Source organism: Rhinolophus hipposideros, assembly GCF_964194185.1.
Source record: "Rhinolophus hipposideros genome assembly, chromosome: 7".
Classification (NCBI taxonomy): Eukaryota; Metazoa; Chordata; class Mammalia; order Chiroptera; family Rhinolophidae; genus Rhinolophus; species Rhinolophus hipposideros.
Genome location: NC_138053.1, coordinates 380750 through 394575, shown reverse-complemented (window position 1 = coordinate 394575; position 13826 = coordinate 380750). Strand labels below are relative to the sequence as shown.

Sequence of the window (13826 nt, the reverse complement as noted above, 5' to 3'; positions counted from 1 at the left end):
GGGGGGCCAACCACACAGAGCAGGATTCACCCCAGGGGGCTCTAGTGCCTGTTGATACCACCTTTCGGTGTGCTGCTTTAGGGGCTAATTGTGTGGTGCTCTGCTGTCCTCTGAAGCAAACCTCCAAGTATGTTTGTTCTTGGGCCTCTTGGGAGGGTCTAGCTACAGGCCAAGTTCAGTCATTGGCTGTGACTGGCCAGTGAATACCTGGTAGGAACTACAAAGCAATCCACAGTTGGTCACTGCCTGTGCTAGACATGGAGGTGTGTGGGAGAGGCCACACTGTGAACTCAGGATGGCAACCACCAGTACTGGGTCTTGGGTAGCTCCACAAAAAGCCAGGATACACCAAGGCCTGTTGACACCTGCCAGCTCTGGTGAGGTTCAGCTGCACATAAAGCCACTCAAGGTATGGAGTTGGGTATGGCGGGGTCTCAGTGAGTCAGCAAGGTAGAGTTGTGGAGCTCACCAGGCCAATCAGATTCAGATTTGGCCATATGTGAATGCTGCGGGCTCAACACAGGAAAGATAGTGCCTGCCTACTGGCTGCACAGGAAGGGGAACCAAATAGGGAAATTGCTGACTGTTTTCCAGCCCCCTGCACCTCTCCACCAAGGTCACACACCACAGTCTGCTTCCCCAAACCCTTTAGGCCCCTGACACCCCTTGAATCACCATCCCTCCACCAGAATCCAGGGTCAGTGCCTGCATCGGCCCTTTAAGAGGATGTCTGTGTTTTCCACAGCATTCCTCCCACCCAGGCAATTGTAATCCCCACTGTTTTTCACAGCTAGATGTTATGGGGGCTCCTTTCCCGGCAACAGCACTCCCGAATGGGAAGCCTGGTGTGTGGCTGGGGTCCCTTGCTCCTCCGTGGGGAGCCTCTGGCTGAGATCTCCCTCTAAACTTTCATCTGCCACATGGATGTTTGGGGCCAGCCTGTTTTGCATCTCCACCCCTCAACGTGGTTCTTCATTATATCCTTAATTATAAAACTTCTCTTCAGCTAGACTTCAGATGTTCTGTAGGTTGATTGTTCTATAATTTAGTTGTAATTTTAATGTGCTCACAGGATGAAGCAAGCACAGCGTTTATCCACTCCACCATCTTGGATCATTCCTCTCCTTGTTTTAACTTTTGACAGCACTGCAAGTGTATAAAGCAGTTTGACCTTACTTGTAATTCAATGTTAGTTGTCATCAAAATGACTTTACTGCAGTACAAGTTATACCCTGTAAGCTTTGCTTTACCTTGTAATTTTAGGATGAATTTATTAAGAAATATTATCAAGTTTGTAACAAAAGCTAATTTCCAAAGCCGTTCATTATTTGATAACTGAACGCAGGCAGTTTTTATTTAGAAAAATTTAGGTCTCATCCATGAGATCATATCTTTTTTTCTTTTCTTTTTTTAAAAAATTTATTGGGGTGACAATTGTTAATGAAATTACATAATTTCAGGTGTACAATTCTGTATTACATCATCTATAAATCCCATTGTGTGTTCACTACCCAGAGTCAGTTCTCCTTCCATCACCATATATTTGATCCCCCTTACCCTCATCCTGAGATCATATCTTAATAAAATTTTACCAGTTTCAATCTATCAAACTCCTGGCTATGTGGTAGGACACATCAGGATATTTATTTTCTATTTTTGACAAAAATTCTTGAAACTAACAATGGTTGAGTTCATGAGACCAAATAAAGTTCATTGTAGACATTACTCGTTCAATAAACCATGGTAGATTTAAGTATTTTCCACAAAGTACCTGCCTAGCAAATTCCACTTGATGTAGTACTCAATGAGGGTTTTCTCACCTTCTTTGAAAATATTCTCTCCTGAAGTTGTACACAGATTATTCATAAAAGCTAATTCTTCAGTCACTTCAAAATTCGCATTGACTCCTGAATAAACAAACAGCTAAACAGAATCCATGAGATATGTTGACTCATCAGGAACCAAGCAAATTTACTTTAGTTGCAGACTTATTTTCATTTTTTTAAGTTAAAATTTATTGGAATGTGTAGGGAGCGGGCTGTAAGCTGACAAGGGCCTTGCAGCCTGCAAGGTCATTCCCACGGGAAGCCTCGCCTCAACATCTTCCCAGAAAGTACAAGATAAGACTAATGCAGCCACAGACATACAATCTTGCCAATACACAAAACAAAATGTTCTACTGATACGTGTTTGTTCTGCTAATACTTGTTTGTATAGACAACTGTTCTAAGACTATATATACTGTGTGTGAAATAAAAACTGTGCCACTGCTCCGCCATCCGTGGATGGTGGATCTCCCGAGCCCAGCTTTCCTGTCTCCTTGTCTTTTCTCAATCTCCTCGTCCTTCCCCCTCAGGCCAACCCCTCCTGGCTGCACGGGCTGCAGCAGGGATGACAATAGATAGTAAAATTACGTAGGTTTCAAGTGTACAATTTTAAAAAAATTTGTGAAGAAATTCTGGTGTGATGAAGTATTCCACTTTTGAATTTTCTAATTTTTCTGACCATTGATTTCTGACACAATTATGATAATAATTGGACTGTAGTCAGCTTGCCTAAAGGATCCAAAATGAGTGGATGGTTTGGCAGGTTCCTCGTAGCTTACAATTAACACTCTATTACTTCTGTAAGGCAAAAATCCAGGTATAGTGTCACTCACCTGGGTCTTCTGTTTAGTGTCTTGCAAGGCTAAAATTATGATGCCAGCAGAGTTATGTTCCATTCTGATAGCTCTAGGGATGAATATACTTCAAGTGTCATTCAGGTTGTTGGTTGAATTCAGTTCCTGCAGTTGTAGGACTGAGGTCTCCCTTTCCTTTCTGCCTGTCATCAGGAGTAAGTCTTTGTAATCCTACCAACAGTGCTGGAGGGTTCCACATCCTCACTACTACTTGTTTGTTGATTTATTGCTAGCTAATAGCCATTATGACAGGTGAGTTTTTATCACAAATCAATGCTGATTTTGTTTCAATGTGCCTTTCTCTGATTACATTAAGAAATGCATTTCTCTGATTACATTGAGCATCTTTCATTTATCTATTGACCATCTGTGTGTCCTCTTTGGAGAAAGGCCTATTCAATTTCTCTGCCCATTTTTTAATCGAAGTGCTTGTTTTCATAGTATTAAATTGTATGAGTACTTTATATATATATATATATATATTTTTTTTTTTCTTTTTCTTTTTTTTAATTCATTAGTTTCAGGTGTACAAGACAAGGTAATACTTAGACGTTCATCATTTATATCCCTCACACTGTGAACCCCCCTCGCCCCTACAACTATCCCTCCGACCTCACACCGAGCCATCACATTATATATATAAAATTATAGTTGGCATTCATTAATGTTTACCTTCTGGTGTACAATGCCACGATCAGGCATCCACAGTATCTCTGAGGTGGTCTCCCAAATAGGACGCATGTCCATCGGATACCCAACAAAATCTTTACAACATTATTGAATAAGTTCCCCAAATTAATTTTCAAAAAACCCTGAGGCCATCTTGTGGTTACCAGCTGCTTCCTAATCCCTTCACCTTTCCCCTTATCCCCAACCCCCTCCCCCCACCCATCTAACAACTCTCGGTTTTTTCTTTGTGTCCCCAAAACTGTTTCTGATTAGTTCATTCACATAGTCTTTTCTTTAGATTCCGCATATAAGTAAGATCATATGGTACTTGGCTTTCTCTTTCTGACTTATTTCACTTAACATAATGTTCTCTAGCTCCATCCATGTTGTTGCAAATGATAAGATTTCTTTCTTCTTTATGGCTGCGTAATACTCCATTGCATAAATGTACCACAGCTTCTTAATCCAGTCGTCTACTGATGGGCATTTCGGTTGTTTCCATATCTTGGCTATTGTGTAAAGTGCTGCAATAAACATAGGAGTGCATACAGATTTTTGAATTGGAGTTTTGGATTTCTCCGGGTAGATGCCTAGGAGTGGAATTACTGGATGATAGGGTAGTTCCATTTTCAGATTCCTGAGATACCTCCATACTGTTTTCCATAGTGGCTGCACTAATCTGCAATCCCACCAACAGTGCACTAGCGTTCCCTTTTCTCCACATCCGCGCCAGCATTTGTTGTTTGTTGTTTTATTGATGATAGCCATTTTGACTGGAGTGAGGTGGTATCTCATTGTGGTTTTTATTGGCATTTCTCTGATGGTTAGTGAGGTTGAGCATTTCTTCATATGTCTTCTTGCCTTCTGTATGTCCTTTTTAGAAAAATGTCTCCTCAAGTCCTCTGCCCATTTTTTAATTGGGTTGTTTGTTTTTTTGCGGTTGAGTTGAGTAAGTTTTTTTTATAGATTTGTGATATTAATCCCATATCAGATATATCATTGGCAATATCTTTTCCCATTCAGTAGGATCCCTTTTTGTTTTATTGATGATTTCCTTTGCTGTGAAAAAACTTTTTAGTTTGATGTAATTTCACATGTTTATTTTTTCTCTTATTTCCCTCGCGCAAGGGGATATATCAGTGAAAATCTTATTCCGGGTAACGTCCATGAAGATTCTTCCTTTATTTTCTTCTAGATATTTTATGGTTTCAGATCTTACATTTAAGTCTTTAAGCCATTTTGAATTTATTTTTGTATATGGTGTAAGGAGGTGGTCCAGCTTCATGTTCTTGCATGTGTCTGTCCAGGTTTCCCAACAGCACTTATTGAACAGACTGTCTTTACCCCATTGTACATTCTTGCTTCCATTATCGTAGATTAGATGGGCATATAGGCATGGATTTACTTCTGGACTCTCTATTCTGTTCCATTGATCTATGTGTCTGTTTTGATGCCAGTACCATGCTGTTTTGATTACTGTAGCCTTGTAGTATAGTTTGAAGTCAGGTATCGTTATACCTCCCACTTTGTTCTTATTTCTCAAGATTTCTGAGGCTATCCGGGGTCTTTTATGGTCCCATATAAATTTCAGGATTATATGTTCTATTTCTGTGAAAAACGTCGTTGGTAGTTTGATAGGAATTGCATTGAATATGTATATTGCCTTAGGCAGTATGGACATTTTAACTATATTAATTCTTCCTATCCATGAACATGGAGTGTGTTTCCATCTATTTATGTCTTCTTTCATTTCTTCAGTGTCGTATAATTTTCTGAGTACAGATCTTTTACATCTTTGGTTAGATTTATTCCCAGATATTTTATAGTCTTTGGAGCAATTGTAAATGGAACTGTTTTCTTAATTTCTCCTTCTGATATTTTATCATTGGTATATACAAATGCAATTGATTTCCGAATATTAATTTTATATCTTGCTACTTTACTAAATTCATCTGTAAGTTCTAATAGTTTCTTGGTGGAGTCTTTATTTATTTTTTTTTTTTTCATTAATTAATTTATTTATTAGTTTCAGGTGTACAAAACAAGGTAATACTTAGACGTTCATCATTTATATCCCTCATACTGTGAACCCCCCTCCCCCCATCCACTATCCCTCCGACCTCACACTGAACCATCACATTATATATATAAAATTATAGTTGGCATTCATTAATGTTTAGCTTCTGATGTACAATGCCATGATCAGGTATCCACAGTATCCCTGAGGTGGTCTCCCAAATAGGACGCATGTCCATCGGATACCCAACAAAATCTTTACAACATTATAGAATACCTTCCCCAAATTAATTTTCAAAAGAAAAACCCTGAGGCCATCTTGTGGTTACCAGCTGCTTCCAAATCCCTTCACCTTTCCCCTTATCCCCAACCCCCTCCCACACACCCATCTAACCACTCTCGGTTTTTTCTCTGCGTCCCCCAAACTGACTCTGATTAGTTCATTCACATAGTCTTTTCTTTAGATTCCATATATAAGTGAGATCATATGGTACTTGTCTTTCTCTTTCTGACTTATTTCACTTAACATAATGTTCTCTAGATCCATCCATGTTGCTGCAAATGATAAGATTTCTTTCTTCTTTATGGCTGCGTAATACTCCATTGTATAAATGTACCACAGCTTCTTAATCCAGTCATCTACCGATGGGCATTTTGGTTGTTTCCATATCTTGGCTATTGTGTAAAGTGCTGCAATAAACATAGGAGTGCATACAGATTTTTGAATTGGAGTTTTGGATTTCTCCGGGTAGATGCCTAGGAGTGGAATTACTGGATCATAGGGTAGTTCCATTTTCAGATTCCTGAGATACCTCCATACTGTTTTCCATAGTGGCTGCACTAATCTGCAGTCCCACCAACAGTGCACTAGCGTTCCCTTTTCTCCACATCCGCGCCAGCATTTGTTGTTTGTTGATTTATTGATAATAGCCATTTTGACTGGAGTGAGGTGGTATCTCATTGTGGTTTTTATTTGCATTTCTCTGATGGTTAGTGAGGTTGAGCATTTCTTCATATGTCTTCTTGCCTTCTGTATGTCCTTTTTAGAGAAATGTCTCCCCAAGTCCTCTGCCCATTTTTTAATTGGGTTGTTTGTTTTTTTGGAGTTGAGTTGAGTAAGTTTTTTATAGATTTGTGATATTAATCCCTTATCAGATATATCATTGGCAAATATCTTTTCCCATAGAGTAGGATCCCTTTTTGTTTTATTGATGGTTTCCTTTGCTGTGAAAAAACTTTTTAGTTTGATGTAATCCCACATGTTTATTTTTTCTCTTACTTCACTCGCGCGAGGGGATATATCAGTGAAAATCTTACTCCGGGTAATGTCCATGAAGTTTCTTCCTATATTTTCTTCTAGATATTTTATGGTTTCAGATCTTACATTTAAGTCTTTAAGCCATTTTGAATTTGTTTTTGTATATGGTGTAAGGAGGTGGTCCAGCTTCATTTTCTTGCATGTGTCCGTCCAGGTTTCCCAACACCACTTATTGAACAGACTATCTTTACCCCATCGTACATTCTTGCTTCCATTGTCGTAGATTAGATGGGCATATAGGCATGGATTTACGTCTGGACTCTCTATTCTGTTCCATTGATCTATGTATCTATTTTTATGCCAGTACCATGTTGTTTTGATTACTGTAGCCTTGTAGTATAGTTTGAAATCAGGTATCGTTATACCTCCCACTTTGTTCTTATTTCTCAAGATTGCTGAGGCTATCCGGGGTCTTTTATGGTCCCATATAAATTTTAGGATTATATGTTCTATTTCTGTGAAAAACGTCGTTGGTAGTTTGATAGGAATTGCGTTGAATATGTATATTGCCTTAGGCAGTATGGACATTTTAATTATATTAATTCTTCCTATCCATGAACATGGAATGTGTTTCCATCTATTTATGTCTTCTTTCATTTCTTTCTTCAGTGTTGTATAATTTTCTGAGTACAGATCCTTTACATCTTTGGTTAGATTTATTCCCAGATATTTTATAGTCTTTGGAGCAATTGTAAATGGAATTGTTTTTTTAATTTCTTCTTCTGCTATTTTATCATTGGTATATACAAATGCAACTGATTTCCGAATATTAATTTTATATCCTGCTACTTTACTAAATTCATCTATCAGTTCTAATAGTTTCTTGGTGGAGTCTTTAGGGTTCTCTATATATAGTATCATATCATCTGCATATAATGATAATTTTACTTCCTCCTTACCAATTTGGATGCCTTTTATTTCTTTCTCTTGTCTGATTGCTGTGGTTAGAACTTCCAGCACTATGTTGAATAGTAGTGGAGAAAGTGGGCAACCTTGGCTTGTTCCTGATCTTAGGGGGAATGGTTTTAGCTTTTCCCCATTGAGTATGATGTTAGCTGTGGGTTTGTCATATATGGCCTTTATTACGTTAAGATATGATCCCTCTATTCCCACTTTCTTAAGGGTTTTTATCATAAAAGGTTGCTGTATTTTATCAAATGCTTTTTCTGCATCTATTGACATGATCATGTGATTTTTATTTTTCATTTTGTTAATGTGGTATATCACATTAATTGATTTGCGGATGTTGAACCACCCCTGCATACCAGGAATGAATCCCACTTGATCATGGTGTATGATCTTTTTAATGTATTGCTGAATTCTGTTTGCTAATATTTTGTTGAGAATTTTTGCATCTGTGTTCATTAGCGATATCGGCCTGTAGTTTTCTTTTTCTGTGGTGTCTTTGTCAGATTTTGGGATCAGGGTGATAGTGGCTTCGTAAAAAGTGTTTGGGAGTCTTATTTCCTTCTGGATTTTTTGGAAGAGCTTGAGGAGAATAGGTGATAATTCTTTTTTGAACGTTTTGTAAAATTCACCTGTAAAGCCATCTGGTCCAGGGCTTTTGTTTGTTGGGAGATTATTGATTACTGATTCGATTTCCCTGGTGGTAATCAGACTGTTCAGGCTTTCTGTTTCTTCTTGAGTTAGCCTTGGAAGGTTGTGTGCCTCTAGAAAATTGTCCATTTCTTCTAGATTGTCAATTTTGTTGGCATATAGTTGCTCATAGTAATTTCTTAAAATTTTTTGTATTTCTGTGGTGTCTGTTGTCACTTCTTTTCTTTCACTTCCGATTTTATTAATTTGGGTCCTCTCTCTCCTTTTTTTAAATGAGTCTGGCTAAAGGTTTGTCAATTTTGTTTATCTTCTCTAAGAACCAACTCTTGGATTCATTGATCTTTTGTGCTGTTTTTCTGGTTTCTATTTCATTTATTTGTGCTGTGATCCTTATTATCTCCTTCCTTGTGCTTCCTTTGGGCTTATTTTGCTGTTCTTTTTCCAGATCCCTTAAGTCTGAAGAGAAACTATCAATTAGTGATGTTTCTTGTTTCTTTAGGTACGCCTGCAGTGCTAATTCCCTCTTAGGACTGCTTTTGCAGCATCTCATAGATTTTGGGTTGTCGTGTTCTCATTCTCATTTGTCTCGAGATATCTTTTGATTTCTTCTTTGACCTGCTGCTTGACCCATTCGTTATTTAGTAACATGTTATTCAGCCTCCATGAATTGGTGTGTCTTCTTGGTTTTTTTTCCCTGTAGTTCATTTCTAATTTCATAGCACTGTGGTCAGAGAAGACAATTGGTATGATTTCAATTTTCTTAAATTTATCAAGGCTTGTTTTGTGTCCTAACATATGATCTATCTTGGAAAATGTTCCATGTGCACTTGAGAAGAACGTGTATTCTGCAGCATTGGGGTGAAATGCTCTGAAAATATCGATTAAATCCAAGTGGTCCAAAGTATCATTTAAGGCTGTTGTTTCCATATTGATTTTCTGTCTGGAGGACCTGTCCCTCGTTGTCAGAGGTGTGTTGAAGTCCCCTACTATGATAGTGTTGCTGTTGATCTCTGTCTTTATGTCCATCAGTACCTGTTTTCCTCTTGTCGGATTGATCCCTTTATTATTTTATAGTGCCCATCTTTGTCTTTTAATATGTTCTTCATATTAAAGTCTGTTTTGTCAGATATAAGTATTGCAACTCCAGGTTTTTTTTCGCTTCAATTTGCATGAAATATGTTACTCCAACCCTTCACTTTCAGCGTGTGTGTGTCTTTTGATCTGAAATGAGTCTCTTGTATACAGCATATACAAGGTTCTTGCTTCCTTATCCAGTCAGCCACCCTATGTCTCTTGATTGGAGCATTTAATCCGTTTACATTTAAAGTGATTATTGATAGGTACATAGTTATTGCCATTTTTAAATTTGTAGTAAATTGTTTTCATGTTTCTTCTATTTACAGAAGTCCTTTTAGTATTTCTTGCAATGCTGGCTTGGTTGTAATAAATTCTTTTTTTGTGTGTGAAGTAAATCACTTTATTCTAATTGACTCACAAACAATAACATCACAAAAGCTTGTATAAGGAGGCAACACAAATATTTGCTCAGCCCCAAACTCATTATCATCTCAATTAACTTCTGTAGTTACAAACACCCTGTCCATTGTAATTCTGTGGCAAGGAAGCCATTAATGCTGGAGGAGAGGTTTAACTGGTGGTTTTATACTTACGCTCTCACTAGCAATTATATTTTTATAGTAAGTTAACATGGTCATGAGAGACGAGTTTCCATATCTTCAATTTGAACTTCATTAGGCTAATCCATTTGCAAATTTGCACTGTTTTAGCACCTCGCTGAAACCCTCACAAAGTGTCAGGTCACCCTGGTTCTGGGCACACTCCAAAAATTGTTTCATCTCATAGTGGCATGGGCTAAACTGCTGCTGCTGCTGCTCCTGGTATACCGGTTGGGTTCCGTGAGGCTCCTGGTAAGTGATGTCGGGCCTTGCGGGCTCAGCATTACTTCCTCCACTGAAGCCCCCAGTGATGGCATGACCTAATGTGTGGCCAACAGCAGAGCCCACAGCCACACCAGCTGCAGTGGTTGCCATTTGTGCCATCAGACCTGGCTGCCGGGGTGCCGCAGCAGGTGAGCCAACAGCAAATGGTGGAGCTGCTACTGGCGGCTGAGCTGCTGGCACTGGCCTGGGCACAGGTCTCATCTGAGGTGCCCGGCTGGCCGGAGAGGCTATGCGGGAGGTCCGGCTTCGGCTTACACGAGGCATAACAGCTGCGTGACGGCTCGGCGTCCTGTAATAAATTCTTTCAGTTTGTTCTTTTCTCGGAAGCTCTTTATCTCTCCATCAACATTAAATGAGAGCCTTGCTGGATAAAGCAATCTAGGTTGTAGGCCTTTGTGTTCCATCACTTTGAGTATCTCCTGCCACTCCCTCTTGGCCTTCAATGTTTCTGTAGAAAAGTCATTTGATAGTCTTATGGGAGTTCCCTTGTATGTAACCTTCTGCCTTTCTCTTGCTGCTTTTAAGATTCTCTCTTTGTCTTTAAGCTCTGCCGTTTTAACTATAATATGTCTTGGTGTGGGCCTGTTTGGGTTTATCCTGGTTGGAACGCTCTGCACTTCCTGGGCTTGTATGTTGGTTTCCTTAATCAGGATAGGGAATTTTTCGGACATTATTACCTCAAATATGTTCTCAATCCCTTGCTTCCTCTCTTTGCCTTCTGGTATTTCTATGATGTGCATGTTGTTGCACTTGATGTTATCCCAGAGGTCTCTTAACCCATCTTCATTGTTTTTTATTCTTTTTTCATTCTGTTGTTCAGTTTGGGTGATCTCTGCCAACTTGTCTTCTAAGTCGCTGATTCGATCCTCTGCTTCATCTAACCTGCTGGTAATTCCTTCAAGTGAGTTCTTAATTTCGGTAATTGTGTTCTTTAGTTCTAGCTGGTTGTTCGTTAAGATTTCTACATCCTTTTTTAGTTCTAACTGGTTGTTCTTTATGATTTCTATATCCTTCTTTATGTCTTCTCTAAGCTCCTTAAACATTCTTATGACCAGTGTTCTGAACTCTGTCTCTAAAAGGTTGGTTACCTCTGCTTCATTTGGTTCCAGTTGTGGAGGTTTCTTCTTTTCTTTTATTTGGGACATGTTTCTTTGTCTCCCCATTCTGACTGACTCTCTGTGTTTGCTTTGATGTATTAGGAAGATCTCCTAGAGCTATTAGTTCTTGTTGGGTTATCTTATATAGATGTGTCCTTTATATTTGACTTGGACTACTTCGTTCTTCTCCTCTGCATGTGCTCCACAGGTGGCTCGTGTGTTTAGTATATTGTCCTGTTCAAGAAGAACTTTAATTGCTTTTTGCTTGTAAGTAGGTGGGTTTAACTCCTAGGCCGTCCAGTTGTGAGACTTGGCTCTGCCCACCGCAGGGTGTTCTGCTGGGTCAGGGTTGGCCACTTAAATGAGGCTTGGCCTCTATGGGCTCTTGTGCCTTCATAGAATTCCCTGTGGGTGTGTGACTTGTAGGTCAAACCCGGTATTACTCTGGTTTGGTCCAGAGTTGGCTTCTGGATATGTTGACTCTCGTGCCTCTTAAGCTGGGCCCTATTAGGGCAGTTTCAGCACAAATCAAGTTACTAAGTACAACAACAACAACAACAACAAAGAAAACAAATCGAGTAAAATGTAAATGTAAAATACAACCGAAAATCCCCACTCAACATAGGCAAAGATATCAAAGAAATAAAGACAGAACAAAGCAAATCACAACAAGCAGAGAAAAAAAACACCAAGCAAAGCAAAACATGAGGCAGCACCAGTTTTGGCTTAAGACCACCAAGTAATCTCCAGGTTGTCCTCCACTGTGGCCAAGAGTTCCCTGCCTATTGCGCAGGCAGCGCTGGTCACCTGGTGCCCAGAGTGAATTTGGGACTGTAGATTTAAATGCGAGCGGCTGAGGGGTCTAGATGACAGTTTTCAGAGAGACCATGCAGTTTCTGTCCTTTCCTGCACATGCACGCTGAGAAAAGCTCCACCAGCACCGTGCCCAGTACTCCTGAGTCTTAGGGCCCTCCTACCGTGGGTGTGTGGGTGGGGGCAGGCGGGAGATCTCTAAGCTGCTGAAAGCCGGGAGCTGCGTCTGCCGCTTACTGCTGAACTCAGGGAGTGCTTCTGCAGTTGCCCTTGCCCCGCCCCAGGCCAGCCAGAAAGGGTGGGAGCTGGGGATGGAGGGGTCTTATGTCTCCCAGGCCAGCCACGTCACACTCCTCCCGCAGGCCCGTAAAGGTGGTGGCTGATGGTGTGGGAGTCTCCTCTCTCCTCGTTTAGCGAAAATCCCCTCCTCCCAGACTCTTCCAAAGGTCAGAGCTGGCTGCCAGTCTTCCCAGCGCCTGAGCACAGACGCCCCTCTGTAATCTAACACTACTCCTCAGTTCAGGGGTCAGTTTAAGTCTCTGGAAGGGTGGGGGGAGGATTCGAAAAGTGGGGTGAGGTGCCCAGGTGTGGCGTCTGAGTTCTTTGTCTGCCCTAGGGCCCACGATCTGCCCGCCCCGGCAGGAGCAATCAGCTGTGGGACACAGGGAAAGAGCCCACCTCCTGGACCCTGCGCTCTCCGCTGCACCCTGGGCTCCCGTGGGACTCTAGAGCCCCGGGTGCTGACTGCCGCTGCTGCTGTGGGCACACTACAGGACCGCAGCTCTACCGTGGGGGTTTGGAGAGTGCGGTGCATTTCCTCTTCCCCTCCTCGCTTCTCCCCTGCTTGCCCAACTAGCGCACCCCAAAGCAAACCTTCCACAAGTCTGCGCTATGTTTTGGGCCAGTTTATTGTTTCTAATAGCTTTTTGGTGGAGTCTTTATGGTTTTTATATATAGAATCATGTCATCTGTAAAGAATGGCAATTTAACTCCTTCATTCCCAATTTGGATGCCTTTTATTTCTTTCTCTAACCTAATTGCTCTGGCGAGGACTTCCAACACTGTGTTGAAAAGCAGCAGTGGTAGGGGACAGCCCTGTCGTGTTTCTGAACATAGAGCAAAGGGTTTCAGTTTTTCACTGTTAATTATGATATTAGGTGAATGTTTGTTATATAGGGCCTTTATTATGTGAAGGTGTTTTCCTTCTATACCTATATTATTAAGTGTTTTAATCATAAATGGATGTTGTATCTTGTCAAACGCTTTTTCTGTGTCAATTTATATAATCGTATGATTTTTGTTGTTTATTTTGTTTATGTGATGTATCACATTGTTAAATTTGCATATGTTGATCCATCCTTGTGTCTCTGGGGTGAACCCCACTTGATTGTGATGAATAATCTTTTTAATGTATTGTTGCATTCAATTTGTTAGAATTTTGTTTAGGATTTTGGCATCTGTAATCATCAGAGATATTGGTCTGTAGTTTTCTTTTTTTGTGTGTTATCCTTACCAGGTTTTGGTATCAGTGTAATGTTGGCCTCATAAAATGAGTAAGGGAGTACAGTCTATTCTTCAATTTTTGGAAGAGTTTGAGCAGGATTGGTATTAGATGCTCTTTGAAGGTTTGGTAGAATTCACTAGTGAAGCCATCTGGTCCTGGACTTTTGCTTTTGTAGGTTTTAGATGACTGATTTAATTTCCCTACTGGTGAT

At 40.2% G+C, this 13826-nt stretch overlaps 2 protein-coding genes across 2 annotated transcripts in view; one reads left to right on the top strand and one right to left on the bottom strand.

Annotated features, from left to right (window-relative positions):
- The window catches only part of SEPTIN14 (septin 14), a gene marked incomplete at both ends in the record, with an annotated part of 390465 nt that overhangs the window by 248917 nt on the left and 127722 nt on the right, over positions 1 to 13826 (top strand). The window lies entirely within an intron of this gene.
- Positions 9956 to 10465, bottom strand: LOC308499835 (coiled-coil-helix-coiled-coil-helix domain-containing protein 2-like; the record flags this gene model as incomplete). Its single annotated transcript, XM_081053702.1, has 1 exon — positions 9956 to 10465. The coding sequence occupies one exon, from the start codon at positions 10463 to 10465 to the stop codon at positions 9992 to 9994; it is 474 nt and encodes a 157-aa protein (XP_080909828.1). The 3' UTR covers positions 9956 to 9991.